At 47.2% G+C, this 21,548-nt stretch overlaps 1 protein-coding gene across 1 annotated transcript in view; it reads left to right on the plus strand.

The window, feature by feature from the left end:
* LOC143274628 (serine/threonine-protein kinase unc-51-like) overlaps nt 1-21,548 on the plus strand; it is a 102,842-nt gene that overhangs the window by 42,496 nt on the left and 38,798 nt on the right. The window contains exons 12-18 of the mRNA XM_076578498.1: nt 726-808; nt 1,752-1,817; nt 2,390-2,484; nt 3,358-3,462; nt 4,625-4,670; nt 5,016-5,082; nt 6,910-7,210. Of these exons, the coding sequence (XP_076434613.1) occupies nt 726-808; nt 1,752-1,817; nt 2,390-2,484; nt 3,358-3,462; nt 4,625-4,670; nt 5,016-5,082; nt 6,910-7,210 (763 nt within the window). The remainder of the gene's footprint in view (nt 1-725; nt 809-1,751; nt 1,818-2,389; nt 2,485-3,357; nt 3,463-4,624; nt 4,671-5,015; nt 5,083-6,909; nt 7,211-21,548) is intronic.

Genomic DNA, 21,548 nt, shown 5'->3' on the forward strand with positions numbered 1-21,548 from the left:
GAGATGCCTACGAAAGATCCTCAGCATAAAGTGGCAAGACAGGATTTCCAACCTCCAGGTCCTAGAGAGGAGTGGCCTGCCCAGCATCGAAAGCCTGCTGATCCAGTGCCAGCTACTCTGGACAGGACACGTCCGCATGACAGACAGCGGGATCCCGAAGATGCTACTGTGTGGCCAGCTGAAGGAAGGCCACTGCGAACTTGGAAGACCCTGCAAGTGCTTCAAGGACACCTTGAAGACGAACCTCAAAGCCCGTGACAGACATCGCTTCCTGGGAAACTGATGCTCTTGCTGTGCCCCAGTGGCATAAAGATGTTTGAAAACAAGAGAACGCTGGCCATTAAGGAGAAGCGTGAGCAAAGGAAGCAGGGCTCAACTTCTGGAGACGTTTTCCCTTGCAACACCTGTGGGAAGTGCTGCGTGTCCAGAATCGGCCTCTTCTCCCATATGAGGACATACACTGACAGATAAGCCTGCCTGCCTACTCATCCGTCAGACCGACGGGAGACTCCATCATCATTTGTTACAGCAGGACCCCTGACAACATATATGTATGTTGGATGTACTTCATACAAGTGTACCACATCTTTGATTTTAGGGGACTGCAATGTATGTAGAGAGAGGGAGAGATAGAGATGTGTGTGTGTGTGTGTGTGTGTGTGTTGCATGTCTGCATGTGTACATAGTATCTCAGAATATGTGTCTGTGTGTGTGTGTGTTCATAGGATCCCAGAGAACACGTCCCCAGAGCTGCGAGACATGTTGCTACGACTGCTGACACGGGACCCCACCAGAAGAATCGGAATCAGTGAGATGATTAGGACCCCAGTTTTCAGTAGATACTTGTGTCAGATATGGGGTTGATAAAAAGTTTTAAGACCACTTCAGAATTGCACTATTTTCTTCTTTGGAACGTGGTGAGATGACGCTGAATTTTCGGCAAACGGTGGTAAATGCGGCCAATATAATGTGCACCTCTCATTGCCAGAGGTGTTTTCTAGCAAATTTTTTTAAATGAATATCCAGACTTATCCTTTAGAAACCACTGAATAACTGTAAATGTTTGGTAAAAAATTTATTTTTCAAAAGTCTTTTTCAAGCTGTTCATGGTGCATGTGTGCCTGAAACAGGTGAGAGACTAGGCATATGCCATAAGCAACCTTCATAATTCTAATCATCTTTTTATTTTAAAAAAATTTTTTTTAATGAAAGCACCTACTTTTATGAAGTGGTCCTTAATTTTTTGGTGAAATCTGAAAGAGGCTGTTGCTTTTCTGGAAACAACTAGGCTATAACTCTGAAGGTGTTGTCTTTTTTTGGTTTTGGCTTTGTTCATACTGTCAGTATGTGTATTTGAGTAACACAGAGTGCACTGTCTTCCTCTTCATAGTTTGTGCAATAAGAGCATCAAGTGTTATGTCAGTCTTTGATGAAGAGGAAGACATATATATTTACAAAATATCAAAAATGGAAGACATGTATGAAAAAGGAATAATAAGTACATGAGGGAAAAGAGACACACAAGGTAAAGAAAGACCTTCGCAAACTGAGACACAAAAACGATGCATCACAAATAATGCGCATTTTGCAGTTTTCATACTGGATTGGAATAATCATGTACATGGATAAATATGGATCCAAAGCATTTTGTCATGTATTTAACTGATTTGATTATTATTAATAATAATTTTATTATTATTATTCATAATCATTGTTCATATGTTTTTAATGTGTGTGTGTGTGTGTTACAGAGGAGTTGTTGGAACACCCGTTTCTGAAGAAGTTCCGCCGATCCCCCAGCAAACGAGGCCACTCCTGTGAGTTTGTGCAGCTGTTCTTGTGGTGTTTGTTCCTTACCAGCGTGTCTTCCTCATCTCTCTCTCTCTTCTCTCCCTCTCTCTCTCATGATATATTTTGTCCAAGGTCTTTCTCATTTTCTGATCTTCTCAGTGTTCTGTTTATCAGCTGTTAATGCTCCGCTATCACCTGTCAGGGACACTGTCAGTTTAAAGTTTAGCAGCCTTTCCTGTTAGTACTGGCAGATGGGTTTTCCATTCCCACCAGACGTGCCTGCAGCCTTTGGCAGGAATTTAAAATCTCCCAGTTGACATGCCTGCCAGTCTGACTGGCATGGAAACGAACAATTTTTACATTTTCCAGTGTATGATTTGGAGGAACTTAGTTTTACAGTACTGTTAGTTACTGGCGAGTTACCATAGAAATATTATAAGGAAGCAAAAAAAAGTGTGCATTTGAAGTGATTGTTCGCCTTGCAGGAGCATGCATGACTTGGGCATTGGTCCACAAGGGCCACAACTATCTGGATAGCATTATGGTAAAAGGATTATTTACCAAGTTATTTAGCAATTGTCTCCCTGTTTTGTGTCAGCCTCTCCAATTCCTGCTCGCCGTCACACACCCAGTCTGTCGTCAGAAAGCTCCTCACCTGGATCCATCCGTGAAATATCGCCACTGGCACGACAGGTTGGTGCTTGTGGTCAGACTTCTCTTCACACTGCTTTTTGTAGTGTTGTGTATTAATAATGATAATGATGATGACAATGAAAGTACATCCATATTACATTTTCAAACATCTCAAAGCACTTTACAATAACACGTCAGTCAGGCATACCTACACACACACGCACGCATGCACGCACGCACGCACGCACGCACATTTAGATAGCACAGTGTTACGGGTAACATATAGTGTTATAACCACTGCTGAAGCACTGCACGCGCACGCACGCACGCATGCGCAATACTTCAGCAGTGGTAATAACACTATATGTTACCTGTAACACTGTGCTATCTAAATGGACATGTTTCCAAGTGATTTGTCTGTGCAGTTACTTGGAGGATATATGATGACTGTACTTCTATTTATAGTTAAATAATTGTTAAATAATTATCTAAAAGCAAACTTTTTCAAATGTCCAAATAGTAGATTATTCAAGACAAATTCAAATTAGCCAGTTAGTAAGAAATAGAATAGCATGTTATCTTGCAACTAAAAAGAATTTCTAGCTTGATATCAAACTGCAGGTACTCAAAAGTACGCATGATACTAATTATTTTGTTCTCAGACCAAAAGAGTTGGCAGAGTGTGTTTGTGCAAAAGTATATGTATGTGTGTGCATGCAGAAACATTTGATATGATGAAAGGTATGAGAGAAAGAAGATCACATAAACTGATTGGCTTAAAAGAACTGATACAGATATGTACATATTCATGCATTGTTATCTCTGCCCACCATCCCAACTATTTCACTGTGTGTGTACATGTTTGTGTGTGGTTGGTGTGTGTGTGTGCATATTTGCTTGTATGTGTATGTTTGGGTATGTGGGTGTGTGTAGGTGGGTGAAGTGGGGGACATGGTAAACACGCTGACGGGTTCCAATGAGGAAGACTCGGGGTTCACTAAAGTGGAGAAACCAGACACCCGTCCACACACCCCGGACGTGAGTCCCTTCTGATGCTCTGCAGCGCACACACTGCCTCCTGTGTCGTCATGCACGGGGAAACTCAGTGCTTGTGGGATGGGGAAGAATGGGGAGGGGCTGGCTTCATGTTTTGTGCGAGTGTGTCTCAGGGCATATGATACAGTGAAGCAGGGATTTGAGATGGGGGAAAGTTTTCACCAGGGATTTGAGATGAGAAAGTTTTTATGAGACACAAAAACAAGCATTGCATTCATCTCTCTCTCTCTCTCTGTTTTTCTCTCTCTTTTATTTCCATAACTTACTCACACACTCTCTCAAAGAGGATTATTAATGGCCAGGTTATGATCTTTATTTTATATGAATAGAAAGGAAAAAAGAAAAGTTTTGCTTGATGATTAGAAACGTTTGATGGTATAGAGAGACATGGAATATGTCCATTCTGAACCTCTTTCATCCATCAGGGTTAGGCTGTTGTTCTTGCTGTTTTTGCACATAGTCTTAAATACCTCAAGGAGCTTGATGGTTATGATATCTCATAAACTGAGACTCTTATACATTTTTTTTTTAATTGTTTTTCAGATGTCACAGGGTTTTATGTTTAATGTGGCTGATGTTTTTTTCATGTTCAGTTAGGTGGTCCTGATAATACCCCTTGTGGTGGGCTGGATAATAAACAGTAATGTCAAATGTCAGCATTCATACAGCATATGTACAGTATGCATGTTGACCAGCAGGTAAACCATACAGGTGAAATACAGTGAGCGGTAAATACAACCTGAGACACAATGCTCTTGTTTTGTGTGCAAGAGGACAGTTGACATAATAGTGAGCAGTCAGTACAACCTAAAACACAAAGTCAATGCTCTTGCTTTGTGTGCACAAGGACAGTTGAAATGACAGTGGACAGTCAATACAAACTGAAACACAAAGTCAATGCTCTTGCTTTGTGTGCACAAGGACAGTTGAAATGACAGTGGACAGTCAATACAAACTGAAACACAAAATCAATGCTCTTGCTGTGTGTGCACAAGGACAGTTGAAATGACAGTGGACAGTCAATACAAACTGAAACACAAAGTCAATGCTCTTGCTTTGTGTGCACAAGGACAGTTGGAAAAAAAACTGAGCAGTAAATACAACCAGAGGTACAATGCTCTTATTTTGTGTGCATGTCTTGCAGGACTTTGTGTTGGTTCCTGAGAGCTTGCCAGAATACAACAGCTCAGGTGAGTGACACAAAAGTCTCTGACTCTCTCTTTGTTATGACTTAATTTCTTTATCTTCAGTTGATTAGTGTTTTGTAAAATGTGGTCTGATTCACTCGTTCTTATGACTTTGTCTCTTTGTCTTCAGTTAATGAATGCTGTTAAATGTTTCTCACGTGCTTGTGAATCTCTTTCTCAGAATCTTTCTTGCCTTGCCCTTTTGTATCTCCTCTGCCCCCTTCTTTCTCTTCTTGAAGTAGCACTACTCTGGTCGAATTTGCAGTCCAGCACTGAAAGAAATGAAGTTGAAAGGAAAACAGTAAATGCATAAATGTCAAATCTGTGTGGAAATGTTTCTGTTCACAGGAGAGCGGAGAGGCAAGGCAGACAGAGCTCCTCTGGCCTTGGCTGAAGAGGAATATGATGCATTTGAGTGAGTCTGTTTTGTGTGTGTGTGTGTGGTGGGCTTTTTTTTGGGGGGGAGGGGGGGTAATGGGGGAGGGGAGGGGTATGGGAGGGGGGAGTTTGTAGCTGTCTTTAGTAGGGAAAGTGAGTGAATATGAAACAAGGAATTTGTACTGATACTCGTTTATAAGACAAACATGTCATTCAAACCACAGCAGTGATTTGAATTATGTGCCCCTGTTTTATAGATAGTAACAGTACTTATTCCTTGCAGGTTTTTAAAAAAAATCTCTTTCAGTAGGTGGGAGTGGTGGGTTTGTGGATCAAAGTGATAAGTAGTTGATTAGGCTTGTGTATTTTTAAGACTGTTGATATGCCTGACCACCCAGATTTCAAGAGAAATTGAATCCACATGTTCTCTTATGGTTAGATTACTGCAATTCTCTGTTAGCAGGTCTGCCCCAGAATATTTGTATTGTTTTTGTATTTGTATTTCTTTTTATCACAACAGATTTCTCTGTATGAAATTCAGGCTGTTCTCCCCAGGGAGAGTGCGTCGCTACACTCCAGCACCACCCATTTTTTTTTTTTTTTCCTGCATGCAGTTTGATTTGTTTTCCCATTGCGTTAATAAAATTCAAAAAGTGATGACTTTTGCTGCCCACTTGTCTTCAAGGCATGCAAATGTGACTTCATCTCTTCCCACCTGGCAGAACTGCACTGGCTGCCTGTTTCTTTCAGAATTCAGTACAAGATTGCTACTATTTGTTATGACGTTATCTCTGGCTCTACTGCTCCTTATCTTCAGGAACTCCTCCAGGTCTATATTCTGTCTAAGTCTCTGCGTACCAAATGGCTAAAGAATCTTTATGGCGAACGTCCTTTCTCTTTCATTGGACCTGCCATCTGGAACAAACGCCCTTATTCTGTCTGACATGCTTAGTCTTTGTACTTGTTCAAATCAGCCCTCATAACTCACCTTTTCCACAGTTGTTATGATAAGTTTCTCTGTCCTGTGTGTCTGTCTGTGATTGTTAGTGGGTTGAGAGATGAATTAGGCTGTATCAGTATGAATGCCTGGTGTGTGTGTGTGTGTGTGTGTGTGTGTGTGTGTGACCTTTTTATTTTGTGATCCATGTAGGCAAATGGATGTTATGAAATGTATCTGCATCAATGTATGTATGTGTAATTGTATTTGTAAACACTGTGGGCTCTCCGGAGATTGGTGTCCAAATATTCATTATTATTATTATAATTGTTATTATTATATTAGTTCAGTTTTTGTATTTCAAGGGCTGTCTTTTTTTCTTCTTCTTCTTAGATTATTCTTTTTTTTTCTTTTCTTTTTTTAAGGTAGAGGTCACATACATTCTTTCCCCATTTTTTCCTTGTCTTGAAAGTTAGAACACATTAACAGACCTGCCAACTCTTCTGTTCTCAGAGGAATTTTTTATTTTTGCCAAAGGAATGATTCAGCGCTTATAGCTGTTAGAGGCGTTTGATTGGCTAAGAGCGGGCCAGACTAAGAGGGGCGTCTTTTCACTGTTAGCCGCGCGAAATTTGGCCAAACAGAGCAAACCATAGGCCTAGTTTGCATCAGTTTGACATGGTAAGTATATGTAAACACCAAACATGGAGTATAATACAAACTCCTCCTTTTTGTTTACACTTGATTCCATCCTTTCTCTTGCCTTTGAAAAATTACAATAACATATTGTGCAAGAGATTGTTTTTCATCTTGTATTTGGTTGAGTTAGCAAAACATATTCACCCCCCCCCCCCCCCTTTTTTTTTTCTCTCCTTAATTTACTGCAGTTTCTGATAGAGGTTTAATGGGTTTTCCATCTGTCCACAGCGAAAGTCTCACCTCGTCTCTACAGCCTGTGAGAATGCACGCCAATGAAGGCAAAGTGACCTTCCGCAAGGATGAGCTTCAGCGACTTCCTTCCCCTTCCTCCGGTTCTCACCTGTCCAGCCCAGTGTCCCCCTCGCCCTCCCCACCCCTGTCTCAGCGGTCTGGAGGGTCTTCAGCACCAATCCCTGTGCCGTCGCTGTCACGCATGTCAGGTGTGGCACCGCGGGAAGGGGGCTGTGGCAAGTCTGGCAGTCCTGCCCGCATCAAGAAACGGTCAGCGTCCAGTGGCAGCAGTGACCGGGTATGGGTCTGCATTTGGCTTGGAGTGTTTATTTTGAGTTTTTAAAAAATGCAGCCGATAACCTCCCGGAAGTAGCTAACCTCCCCTCTGTCCCGCTGGCTAGCGCCCTCTTTTTCCGACAGCCATTATGACTCCTGTCCTGTGCTCTCCATACGGCTGGGTTTTTTTGTATTTTCTGTCTGTCTGTCGATTCTCTGGCGTTCTTGTTTTTTGTCAAATTGTGTCTCGAACCAGGTCACATAATTATATGGTTCGATTGGGATATCGGGCTAAAATTAAGGCGCGATCGAAATCGATTCGTGGACACTCTGGGCCCTCTATTTCTGGCCCTCTCAACAACGCCAACCCGATGCCTCCCCCACTTCCTTCGCTTCCTCAGGTCGACTCCAGACCTTCACCACCTCCTGCACCCTCTCCGGCGACTTCTAGGGGTATGTTACCCCATACTCAGGTCAGTGGTGCCATTGATGCTTTCATTTTCAATTCGCGAACGAAGTCGACGCGATCCGCGTTTCTCGGCCCTGCCAGTCGGTAGGACACCCGAGTCAATCTCCTCTATCACTTTTCCCATGTCAACAATGGAATGTGCCATAACCCCTTTAATTACACATACTGGGAATGTGCCATAACCCCTTTGGAAAACAACACCATACACTGGCTTTGGATCCACACGCTAGACTGGGCCCTATGTGCCGATGCGTCCGTGGCGGCGGCCGTGACATTGGCTCACGCGCCCCCCACGCGGCATGCCTCTTCCGTCTCGGATCCTATGGCGACCGAGGCGCTTAGGGATGCCCTCCCCAGGGGTAGGGAGGAAGGTGGACCACTAGGGGACACGCTTGCCCATGCGTGTGCACCCTCCCCTTGTCCGATTTTCCGATCCAAGGGAGACAACTCCTGCTTCGGCACCCTTGCCGGTGACTGCCGCAGTTACTTCCCTTTACCGGCACGGCTCCTCGCCAATAGTGCAGGTGCGTGCTCGGTCCCTTCAAGCTTTGCGGTGATGACCCCATTTGCCACACCGCCGGTTGCTGCTGTTTCCCATCCACTAATGGCGTCTCAGCAAGCTGCTCAACCAAACAACCAGCAACCCATTGGGAACTTGCTGCGGCAATTATGCACTGGTGCCACACACCTAGCGCCTACTCCACCCCTTGCGCACAGAGCAGATGCGTGCACAGCCCATTGAACTTCGGCAGTGCCAGTTTTTTCTGCCCCACTGCATATCTCCACTGTTACCAAGACTAATATCGGCAATTCCATGTCGGAGTGCCTCTTGTTAACTTGATTCTGCCACTCGGCAGTGCTCGGGCCAATCTTGTCTGGTTACGGCGCCATCACACCACATGTCCCCACCGTCTCGCGTCCGATGGCGACCGATTCAGGTCGGGATGCCCACGGCACTAAGGGACATTATTATTATTGGTTAAGGTGGCATAGAACCACGGACTCTCGCACGCAGCTTGACGCTCCTCCCTCTACAGCAAGGAAATGTCACACCGGGGGATATGTGCTCTAAAGACACCATCCTTTTCGCCGAATATTGGCGCCAAGGGAGACAACTCCACATTTGTAACCGACACAGCATGTCACTCCTGCCCCCCGTGCTGTCCACCAACGATGTTTCTTCCAATTCTCATTGGGTCCTCATGCCCATTCATGGACTTTACACATCTTTGCACAGCAACTACACCTTTCTTGCTGTTTCTCAGGCTATTGGCGACTGAACTTTGGGGTTCTTCATCCACCACACACGCACACAGCCCTCTGCAGGCAACCAGTCCTATTACCATTCTCTTCTTGTGATACACAATAACAGGAAATAAATCACAATATTTCCCCTTCTGTCCTTTTGATTTTTATCACAATCAACAATCACGAAATATACATATATATATATATATATATAGCTATATATATGTATATATATGTATGTGTGTATGTATATATATATATATATATATATATATACATACCAAAAAAAACACACCCAAAAACAACAAAAAAAAAACCCAAAAAACAAAAAAACCATGCCCATATATATGTATATATATATATATGTATATATGTGTGTGTGTATGTATATGTGTGTGTGTATGTATATATGTATATATACACACACATATACATATATATCTATGAGATATCTTGCTACATTTATTCACTTGTAGATGTATACTTATCCCTCAGAATACGCATGCGTGTGCGCTTGTGGGATAGCTTCAGACAACTTCCTTATTAACATGTACAATTATATTTCTATCTCTATTCATTGACATCTATTCATTGAGATTCCCTACATAGCAGTATAGGCACACTTGCATTTGCGGCCTTCTGTCCACTATGCCCTGAACTCTCTGCGCCTACGTACTTGCACTTTATTCATATGTGTATGTACATCTCATACTTAGGTGCATACACAGATTCCTTTCCATTACTGATTATGCACTCTCACCCATTTACTTGGCTATATCTGTGCACGCTACACGTATGCTTATACAGCCGCTTTTTTCTTGTGTTTTGATCCCTTGTCATTGGCATATTTCTGACATCAGTACTTGGGTTGATGGAAGTTTATATTCCCTTTGCACATGTATGTATTCATTTTCATAAATTCATCCCTACCTTGCTTTCGGAGGACGACTGCACTCACAGACAAAACTGCCTCATTCACGCCTGAATGTATGCTCCTTCACATTTTAGTAGTGGCTGGTCCTTAGGGACCCACACACCCCCTTCCCACCCACAGGGCTAAGAATGCCCCCACTTGGCGCAAGGAGGGACAAGGCAACCCAACTCATTTGCCTACACAACCACTGCTGTGGTTACAGATGGCCACTCCTTCTCAAGCACTGTCTTTCCAGTGAGACACTTCCAGGGGTTTCTAGCCTAGGCAGGCTATCCCATCATGGAGCCCCAGCCTTCAGTCAAGAGCCTGTCAGAGGATGACTTTGTTGTCACTTCGGAAGCAAGCACCATGCCTTTCAGACACATGGTTGCACCACAAGACCCCGTCAACTCTTTCCGGCTCCCTTACATTGCAACATAACCTGCATGGTGGACACCTTCATCCCTCAAGCACACAGCAGCTGTTTCCTGATTTGCCCATGCTGATTGGTGTCCTCCTAGGAACAATATATGATAATCAGTCGTGTACAACAGTCACCATCGGAACAGCAGCTGTCCCAACTATTCGGGCTGGAATTCAATTATACAATTTCCAGTAGAGAGTGTTTTACCTAAGTTGCATCCCCGGTCCCTCGATCAAGAGGGCCTTAGGACGGATCCCAATGGCTAGTTAGGCCCAAGGCTACAGCACTAAGTCCCAGTGCAATTTGACTTCCAGTCTGAGAGACACAGTCATTCATGAAAGGCTAAGCTGCAAATGATTTCCCTTTGTAATTAAGAAACCACTGATAATACAGCTCTCACTTTGCAGTTGGCCATATTGGAAACGTATGTCAGATCAGTGCTTTGATGTAAATAGCCAGTACATCTCGAGCCACTTACCTCCCTGCCCCCACCCAGCTCCATCCCAGACTCAGTGCGCACCACACACAGCCAGAGGCCTGTCATGGATCTGGTCCCCTTTCTCACTACAGAACCTTCAGCAAAAATTTTCCCCATGGAAACCCTCTTCCATTTGGTATTCCACCACAGAATGAGACTGAGTGACCTGTGGGCGCATGAAATGCACTTCCACAGCCTGATCCAACCCAGCCATTGACCACCGACAACTATCTGCAGGTGGTTCCAACATGCCACACTCAGGTAGAGAAGCCACCAAGCCTTCCGAAAGCCCCTTCGTGGTGATACCTACCTGGGCAATTACACAACCCTGTCCCAGAGGCACCAGGGACATCAAGTCCTTTGTTGCCAAATGTCTGCCATTCTGTGTATAGGCAACATACCAGTGCTGTCATTTTTTGGCAATGACAAAAAAAGTGGTGGGGGGAGCGCCCATTGCCTGTCAGCTCGCATGGAGGAGCTCTACAGATCTGGCTGTCATGCCTAAGGCAAGCCCAACATGGCAACCTACCTCTGTCTCGTGCCACAGTTTCCCTCAAAACCAAAAATCACTTCCACTATCGGCCCACATCCGATGTGGAATCATCAGATCAAACCACATGTGCACCTCCTTGCAGTGACGCTCAACCGCGCTCAAATGAGACAACCCTATGAGGGTACGTGTTTCCTTCCCTTCCTTTGATTCGAAGGGCTCTCAGTAAAGTGTGGATTCAACCCACCGACCCGATTTTCTTTGCCCTACGTTTATCAGCACAGGTGTGGTCCACAGACCTCCCCCACAATATGGCTGTGGACTTCTGTCTTCTTTGCCCGCACCATATCCTTAGGTGGCACAGTACACTCTACTTTCGTCGAATTCTACTTGAGGGACATCTGTCGCTTTAGGGATGATGGCTCATCGACTTCTACCAGAGAGACGTCGCACGCCTACGGGATGATGGCTTAAGAGGCATCGCTTCTATGCTAGTTGCACAACAGGCCATCACAGCACACAGACAGTAGAACAGGCGAGCCCTCCACCTTGTCGCGCTATTCTGCACTAGTTGGGTCACGGTTAAGTATGTGTAATTAAAAGGAAAATTTTCTATCTAAAATTACGTTTTGGTGTCATATACTGTACCATGTCAAACTGATGCAAACTAGGCCTATGGTTTGCTCTGTTTGGCCAAATTTCGCGCGGGCTAACAGTGAAAAGACGCCCCTCTTAGTCTGGCCCGCTCTTAGCCAATCAAACGCCTCTAACAGCTATAAGCGCTGAATCATTCCTTTGGCCAAGGCTCTCCACGCCATCTTGTCAGGTTTTCGCTCTGTCTCGTCTAATGCTTTTTTTGGCTATTAAGCGTTTTCATTTGGCCTTATTTTGTTGTATGCGGCTTGCATGTATATTGTTCTTACATTCTGTGTACTCGTTTCAACTCGGCCCCCTCGATTCCTTCGTATTTTTCTACCTCTGAATCGATCCTGTCTTTCCTTTCTCTGTTGGGGATCGAATTGTTCGCTGGGTGCTTACGCGCGGTACCATGCCTCATATGCCCATCCTACGAAGGCAGGAATCATGATGCTGGGAGAGAATACTCGGCAAGAGACTTTCCCAGGCCCAGAGCTCATGAGTTTCTCCCGAGTAGGGGACCGCGGGCGATGCGTCTGCAGACCAGATCGCGGGGACGCTCGCCCGAAAAAAAGGCCCCTAAAGGGGCCGGGGAAAGGATACGAGGTCGCCCCCCGGGGTGTCCCCGCGAGGCAGGTGGGGGGGTAGACGCCTCTCTGGTGGGGGAACCCGGGGGCTTGCGGACCCCCAAAAGGGACCGCCCCCCGCCTTCCCCGGGGTCCCCACACGAACGGCCCTCGGGGGCCCCATGCGTCCCCCTCCTCCCTTCTGGTCGACCCCCCCCCCCACCTCCTTCTGGGGAGAAAAACTTTTGGGTTTCCGGGGGGACCTCCACTTTGCCCCCCCGGGGCCCAGCCACCCCATCCCCCCCACAGGGGGGGATTCGGGGCCCGGGGGCAACCGCTCTGCAGTCTTCCCACATCCGGCCGGTCCCCCCTGCGGGGGAGCCCCCTGTCAGGCGGTTCCCGGGGATCAACCGCCGGCCTTTCGGCCTGTCTGACACCCAATCGGACCTGACCTCCCTCGACTTGGCCCCGGTTTTTTTCCCTTCAGCGAGGTCAAGGCGCCAGTGACCCTTGGGGCTTGGGTCCGGGATGGCGTGCCCACGGTGTATCCCCCATTCTACCCTACTGGGTGCACCCATGGTGCATTGGGTTCCCGGGGGGACCAGGACAACCCCTGGGCCGCTCCCCCACCCAAACCCCCCCCAGACACAGATGACACACAAGCCCCGGCAAGAGGGGTTGACCCTCGCGGCAGGGCGACTCCTCGACCATATTTTTCACACACCTCGAAAACGTCCTCTTTAGCACCAGTGCCCCCCTCACTACGGCTTCCCTTTCAGGACCCACGGGACTGAGGGCCCCGCTCGCCCGTGGAGCCTGCCTTCCCACCTACCCACCCTCGGTCCAAAAGAGAGTGGGGTTTGTCCCCTCACACACTCTGGGGCCCTCTGCTCCAGGACGTTCTCCTTAAAGGTGTGGCACCCACCATCCCCAACATTTGGACCTACGGTCCCCACACTCCCCACCCTCTTCAGTTCCAAAGGGCGTAACAGAGAACCGGGTCCCGCTCGGGATCCCCCCACTCACCCCCTGGGCTGACCACGCCCACAGGGCACCCCCGGGTTTCATCCCCTTGGGAAGGCACCCACAGGGGGGGCGTGAACAAGAGGGACAGCCCCGTCTTTGGGTGAGGGCGAACAAGCATGACCTCTTTTGCCCCCATCCCATGCGACAGATGGGGCCCACGCCTCCCTAGGACCCCCTGAAAAACCAAACTCGGACTTTGGGCACTCGAACGACCCCCCCGAAGGTCACGCATGCGAATCAATCCCCCCCAGGGAACTTTTTCACCCTTAACCCTCCTAGGTCAGGGGACCTAACTCCAGAAACCCCAAGGGGACCAGAGGCCCGAAATGGGTCAGGGGTGGTTAAAAAGCCACCCGCACCGTCAGGGTGCTGCTTTCCCTCCCCTTCTTCTCCAGGGAGGGAGTCCCTCTCGCCCCCGGGGGTTTTGCCCCAGGGAAGTTCCTTAAAGTCCCCCAAGGGAGGGGTGTGGGCCTGGTACACACGACCCCCTCCTACAGGGGGCAGACCCCCGCGCAGGACAGGAGTTGGGCTCACCGCACCACCTCCCCACCTCACTCTCTTTCCCCCTTTAAACATTTTTCAAGTGGGGAAAACGGCCCGCCGCTCCCTCCTCAGTTTTTCCACGGCTTTTAAACCTTTTTTGACGCGTTCCTCACAAACTACTTTGGGGGAAAAATCCATTCAGCAGACACGGGTCTCCTTCCCTGGCCCCGCCTCTTTTCAGACCCGAGTTAAACACTTTTGGCAGTCCCATAGCGCTGGTCCCCCACGGCCTCAACGCACACCCCTTCACTTCAATCGTGCTACCGGGGGGGATGCTGTCCCGCCTCTCAACATTTCCGTTTTGGAGAGGGCGCCCTGCTCCATCCCCCGCACACCACTCCCTCTTCGGCCAATTTCCCGCATTTTTTCACCCAGGGAGAGACAAACGGAGGGGCCTCATATTTAGCCCACTCCCCAGGGCCCAGGTTCTATGCCCTTAAGAGACCCGCCCCAGGGTCCTCCAACCTTTGCCTCCTAATAAAGCGGGGTGCTCAAATCAGCGGCAGAGGACAAACCACCTCAGGCCCTCCCCCCCGTCCGGGCCCCCCCCCCCAAGGCCCGAAGGCGCCCCCCCCCCAACTGGGCCCCGATTTACACCCCCAGTCGTTTTGCCCCTCCAAGAGGAAACTTGTCCCGGGACCCATCATGGCGTGCCTGGGACTCAAAACCCGGATTTTCGGTGCTAGATCGGGGACATCTCCCTTTTTGGGGGGGGGACCCCCCCCCTCAAAACCACTCCTCCCCTTTTGTGCCCATCGATGGCAGGAAGCGTCTTAAGAAAGAGATATCGCACCTACCCCCAAGGGGGATACTCAACCCGGACCCGGCCCCGGTTTTTTACGCCGGGGTTTTTTTGATTCCAAAGGCTCCAGGGGGGAGACCATCCTGGGCTTGTCCCCCCTCAAAAATTTCCCCCCCAAGAGAAATTCAAATGGGGGACACAGGGAAGATCGGGAGACCAGCAACCGGGGACGAAATCTTTTTTCCATAACCCACCCCCCAGGGTCCGGTTTCCAGGTTTTTGTGTTGGGGGGACAGAGTGTTCCAGCCTGTCCTCCCTTTTTTCTGTCCTTTCCCCCTTTTCCCTTTTACCAAAGGGGGTGCGGGAATTGGGGTCTTCGTCCGTCGGAGTCCATCCCCTGTGTGTACCTCACGGGTTTTTTGAGTCATACAGCCACTTTTAACCGTCCCCAACGGGGTTTATCACGAACCAGGGGAAATGCATCTTCCCCGAGCCAGCCTTCGACTTCTTTGGGGTGAGATTCCCCGTCTATGATAAATCTCTCCGACCCAGATCGGGGGACCGTCTGGGAGCCCCTCAACCACTTTTCGCCATTCCTCCCAAGCAACACGCGGGCCCTTTTTTCCCTCCGGGGAAGGGGTCCAGGCACCCTCAACCCCTGGCAGGTCTCAAACCCCTCTTTTAAGGCACTCAGGCACGGGGGTCCCGAGCCTCCCTGGGGTCCCGAATTTTGGGGGAGTGGTTTTTCGGGTACACAATGGGTTAACCACCCCTCTTCTGACACAGGGGGGTGCCCATAGCCCCACCTACTCTTCAGGTGGCACTATTCACAGACGCCTCCTCCCTGGGCTGGGGAGCCCACATGGACTCACTCCATGCAGCAGGGACTTGTCCCCGAGGAGTGCCCTATGCCACATCAATGTCTGGAACTGGAGGCAGTTCGCAGGGCTCTCCAGCACTTTCGATGGCGGAAGCCAACGGCAAGACCATTCGCTTGTTCACGGACAATACAACAGTCGCATGTTACGTGAACAAAGGGGGGGGAGCGCACTTCGGCAGACCTCTCTCTGGCGGACCGAGGCTCTCCTCCGTTGGTGCCACAGCAAGGGCATTGCGCTTTCAGCGAGACACATAGCAGGAAAAGACAACATCTTTGGCAGATGCTCTCAGCAGGTCCAAGAGTGTCATACACACAGAGTGGACCCTGGACAAGGACACCCTGCAAGGAGTGTGGAACAGTGGTTCCGGGCCGATGGTGGACCTGTTTGCGACAAGGTCAGCAAGAGACTTCCCACTTACGTCTCTCCGTCGCCGACCCAGAAGCATGGGCAGTGGATGCTCTCTCTCTAGACTGGAGCAGTCTGATTGCCTACGCGTTTCCTCCATTTCCAATCCTGTCCAAGGTGATACGGAAAGGCCAGGTTAGAACGCCCGCAGCTGATCCTCATTGCGCCGAAATGGCCAGCCCAGCCCTGGTTTCCGGTCCTTCAGTCCTGACACATGTTCCACCACTGGAACTGGAAACCAAAACCTCATCTGCTGAGGCAGCCTCGTTCGGGCATTCCTCACTCCAATCCTCAAATGCTCCACCTGCATGCGTGGCTGCTGTGTGGGCGGAACTGTCAGCATCACCATTGAAGTCTTCTACCCCTCGGTCAGCCTCTGTGTCGGCCGCGCTGACCAAGGGGGGTGCCTCCTCCGACCTCCTCTCCATAGTCTCCAAAGCCAGGAGGGAGGGAACAGAACTTGTATGACTTTCGCTGGAAGAAATGGCTGAGTTGGTGTACAGCTCAGAACATTCCCCCTACTAACCCTACGAGCATGCAGCTGGCCAACTTTCTGGCTCACTGCTCCTCGGTTCTCAACCTGTCTGCTAGTTCTGTGAGAGGGTACAGGTCTTGCCATTTGTACCACTATCAAACAGCTAGGTGGTCCCGCTTTTGAAGCTGATTTCCTGCTCAGAGAGGTGGCTAGGGGCGCCTCTCTGAAGGAAGCTAGGAATCCCAGAAGAGTGCCCCTCTGGGACTTGTTCCTGGTGCTGGATTTCATTCGAAAACAGCCCTTTGAGCCATTGGGGACTATTCCTTTTGACCTGCTCACTCTCAAGACCACTTTCCTTCTGTTGCTGGCCACGGGCCGTCGTAGAAGTGAGATTCATGGTCTTAGTGGTATGCCACAAGATCTAGCATTCCACAGAGATGGTTCCATCACTCTTCGTTTCCTTCCAGAGTTTCTGGCTAAGAACCAAGACCCCGAGGTCCCTTCCCCCACTCTGAGGGTCAGACCTTTGTCTGATATTCTTGCCCAAGATGATGAAGATAGGCATCTCTGCCCCGTTCGGTGCCTCAAATACTGTTGGGATAGGTCTCGCCATAGGCGTTCTTCTCAGAGGCGCCTTCTCATCTCCCTCAATGAGAATTACAAGAAAGATATCGCTGCAGGCAACCATTTCCCGCTGGGTTTCCCAAGTCATTCGTAGAGCCTACTCTCATGCACACAAGGATATCAGTTGTCTTAATCCCAGAACACACGAAGTGCGGGCCATAGCTACTTCGGCTGCTTTCCAGCACTCGGTACCACTGCAGCATGTCTTGAGGCAGCCTTCTGGCGGTCTGAGAATCCCTTCATCAACTTCTACCTCCGGGATTTCCGTATGACCAGGGCTGACGGTTCCAAGGGGATTTCCTTTGTCGCGGCTAACACTGCCGTCTCAGTTTCAAGGGCTCCCCATACGAACCAGTAGGCGTTGCCCTCCTCCATTTGCTTTAAATTCTGCATCAGTTTGACATGGTACAGTATATGACACCAAAGGAGGAGTTTGTATTATACTCCATGTTTGGTGTTTACATATACTTACCATGTCAAACTCGAATGCCCGCCCGTCTGTCCCCGCGTCTCCGCCGTGGTTCTCATGGGGCATTTTCGTTCATGGCCACGGAATGATTCAGCGCTTATAGCTGTTAGAGGCGTTTGATTGGCTAAGAGCGGGCCAGACTAAGAGGGGCGTCTTTTCACTGTTAGCCGCGCGAAATTTGGCCAAACAGAGCAAACCATAGGCCTAGTTTGCATCAGTTTGACATGGTAAGTATATGTAAACACCAAACATGGAGTATAATACAAACTCCTCCTTTAAATAACATACTTACCGTGACCCAAATTTAAGACCCTCCCGTCCTCCCCGCTTCCTGTTCTCCCTGCTCGCTGCGCTGGTGATGGCATATTGCCGTCAAAAGAGGGCGCTAGCCAGCGGGACAAAGGGGAGGTTACCTACTTCCGGGAGGTTATCGGCTGTAGTTTCATTTTCTCCGCATAGGCGGATAGTAGTTTGCACAGGCAGGAATGTCAGACCCCTGCCGGAGTCTGCACTAGTTGGGTCACGGTAAGTATGTTATTTAAACGTAATTTTAGATAGAAAATTTCCTTTTTAGATGCATTGTTACAGTATCTTATGTGAGTGTATTGGAAAGGAAACTTCATTGAAAAGTGGATTGAAATAGTGATTCATAAGGCATAGAGCAGAATGACTGAATTACTTACCTTGTGCCACATAAGACTCCAGTACACATTTCAGGCATGACTGACTCGGCATGTCCATTCCTTTTTTTCCCCCTTGCAATGAAGGTTATATTTCTCTTCAACGTCATCACCATGACAATTTTCCTGTGACAAGTTGCATATTACACAAGCATGGTAATAATTAGCAAGGGTATTTTCACACACACGCTCACACACACACACGCACACAAAGAAAAAGAAAAGAAAAAGTAATAATAATAAATAAATGAATAATCCACTTATAATGTGACACTGATTCCCAACTAGCTGCACACATTTGACAGTCAAATAACATAGTTCACAGGAGACATCATAGAGCTACAACTGCCCCATTGCTACCAAGTTAACATATGGTGAGTGTTTTCTAATAATAGTAGACAGAATTCTTCTTTTAACTAATTAATTATGTCAAGTTATCATGAAACAATAGTGCAAATACATATCATTTGTTGGGCACTGCTTCTTTTTGCTAAATAAAAAGGAAATGGAGTCAGGGGTTTTCAGTGAGCAGGTTTTTGTAATAACATCAGTTGGCAGAGAATTCATTTAGTCTAAAATTTATACGTGCTGTGTGCTTTTCTATTTTGTATCTATAGGTAAGTAGCGTTATAAATATATTCAAGTCAGGCTGACTGTTATCCCGTTTATACTTATCAGTGTAGGATTTAGCTACCAGAATAATAAAATCAAATACCACATTAGTTTTGATGTTCCCACCACATCCAAACAAAACCAGGTTTTCAGTTAATCTCCGATTTGATGTTAATTCACAAGTTTCATCTGAACATTTTTCCAAAAACAATGTGTAACTTGCATTTCCAAAAGATATGATCAATACTGTCTTTTTCATTATTACAGAAATTACAGTTATTGTTATTCATTATTCCCATTTCTTTAAGGATTACATTTATTCTAATCTGAAGCCATTTTAAATTGATAATTTGTTTTGTTTAACCTCGACCATCTCAACAAGATACAGAACCAAGCTCAGCGTGTCATAACTGGCACCATGAAATCCACCCCAATCCTGAAGATGGAGGAGACCACTGGGCTACAGTCATTGGAGGACAGAAGGGACACGAAAGATCCTCATCCAGGCAGCAAAATTCAAATGCCTTGAAAACCATCCAATGAACAACAGAATGAGCAGACCCACCAAGAGCCAGCTAAAAAGAGGCAGCTTCATCCACCAGTCAAGATGCCTTGAAAGACAAACCCCAGTCTTGATGAAACACAAAGCAAAGCCTATCCCGGCAAATGTCACCCACCCATCTTGGAAGAGGCAGGTGTTCCCAACAGTCGTCACCAGCATTCCCGGAGTGGAGAAGAGAGGAACACTGTCAGACACCCAAAGGAAGGCCCTGGCCATGGAGTACATCTGCAACCAGTACCCCCAGGAAGACTGGACCCATGTCTTTACAGATGGCTCTGCCACAGAAGCAACTAGGGATGGTGGAGCTGGAATCTTCCTCCGATACAAAGACGGAGATGAAGAAATTGCAATCCCAACAGGAAAATACTCCACCAACTTCTGAGCTGAGGGAGAAGCCCTCTGTGAGGCAGCCACAACAGTCTCGCAGAACTCCACAAGAACAACAGGGTTGGTGGTGGTGTTTTCACACGCTCTCTCCGTGCTCCAAGCCTTCAAGAACTCCCGCTGCAAAGAACAGAACCATCTCACTTCAGCCCTTGTTGCCCAGAGTGCCAGAGTGGAGAAAGTGGTGATACAATGGGTACCAGCACACTGTGGCATGAGAGGCAATGAAAAAGCGGACATTCTGGCAAAAGACAGTGCACAGAAGGAGCAGGCCAACAAACTAGTGTCATACGATGAAATCAAGACAATCATCAAGACACAGCAAAGAATAAAGTGGCGCCTCCAGCACCCCAAATGTAACCCAGAAGACAGATACCGTTTGCTGGAACGACGGGAACAGGTCAAGATCTTCCGCCTGAGGACTGGACGCAGCCGCCTGCTCCACCACATGCACACAAAATTTGGCATTGGACAGAGTGGAGAGTGCCCTTGTGGTGAGGGACCAATGACAACTGACCACATCCTTCAAGACTGTAGGACACATGCAGCATCCAGGAGGAAGTACTGGCCAACACCGACAGCAGTGGAAGCCAAACTGTACGGCACCCTGGAGGAGCTGCAACGGACAGCAGCCTTCATCGAGGACACCGGGCTGCTCATCTAATGGGAGGCGAATGAGGAAGAAGAAGATTTGTTTCAAGGAAGCATTCTTTCCATTTGATTTCTTGTAGTAATTTTTCTTCCCACTTCCTACAACATTTGGGCTCTGGTCCACTATCATATATGATGTTGTAATACAGTTGTGTTCCTTTTTTAACAGAATGTAGTGTTTGCACTGCAGCGTTTTTCTCTGCTATGGTATTAATATTTATAGGTATGTTACACTTTCGTATGAAATTTTTAACTGACGAAGATATAGCACCTTTTTTGCAAATCATCTATAAAATCACCAGGGGGATTAGGAAGCAATAACCATAAATAAATTAATTTTGACAGGATAAGTGATTTAAGAACTACAACTCTGCCAAGTGGTGTTATTTGTCGTCTCGTCCATATCTTAAACAGTAATTTTATTTCTGTTAATTTTTTCATTGTAATTCATGTTGTCGCAATCTTTTAGATGGTTAGTGAACCAAATGCCAAGCACTTTGAATCTAGGGGGATTCTGTTCCATTCCTAGGTGTTGCAGGTATCTTGTCTTTGACCTCTTTTTCATCCTAACCACACTACACTTGTTTTTCCAGCATTCATGTGCAATCCAGATTTTGCTCCAAAATTACTTATTACTGATATACACATTTCAAATGATTTTTTTATCATCTTCTAAAGTAAACGCTGTATCATCTGCATATTGGGATATTTTCATTGGGATAGTTTCATCAACATGTTTATCTTTTAATAAGGATGTATTCATTTTCCAAAAAGTATTGCATGTTGGTTCTGGGCCAAATTTTAATTTCAAGAGGATCATAGAATGATCTGATCTATATCCACTCAGGATGTCAGGGTCTTTTACTAATGATACAACATAATCAGAGATAAGAAAAAAATCTAATCTACTTTGTTGAATAGGGTTTGTTCTACACCAGGTAAAACGCCTACAGTCTACATTTTAAATCCCTCCAAATGTCAGTGAGGTCAAGGTCATTAATCATTTCTTCCACTGCTTCTCTGGTTTTGGGATTATTAACATGCTTATAATTGTCATAATCTCTTGAAGGATCTAGCACGAG

Source organism: Babylonia areolata, chromosome 29 (assembly GCF_041734735.1).
Source record: "Babylonia areolata isolate BAREFJ2019XMU chromosome 29, ASM4173473v1, whole genome shotgun sequence".
Classification (NCBI taxonomy): Eukaryota; Metazoa; Mollusca; class Gastropoda; order Neogastropoda; family Buccinidae; genus Babylonia; species Babylonia areolata.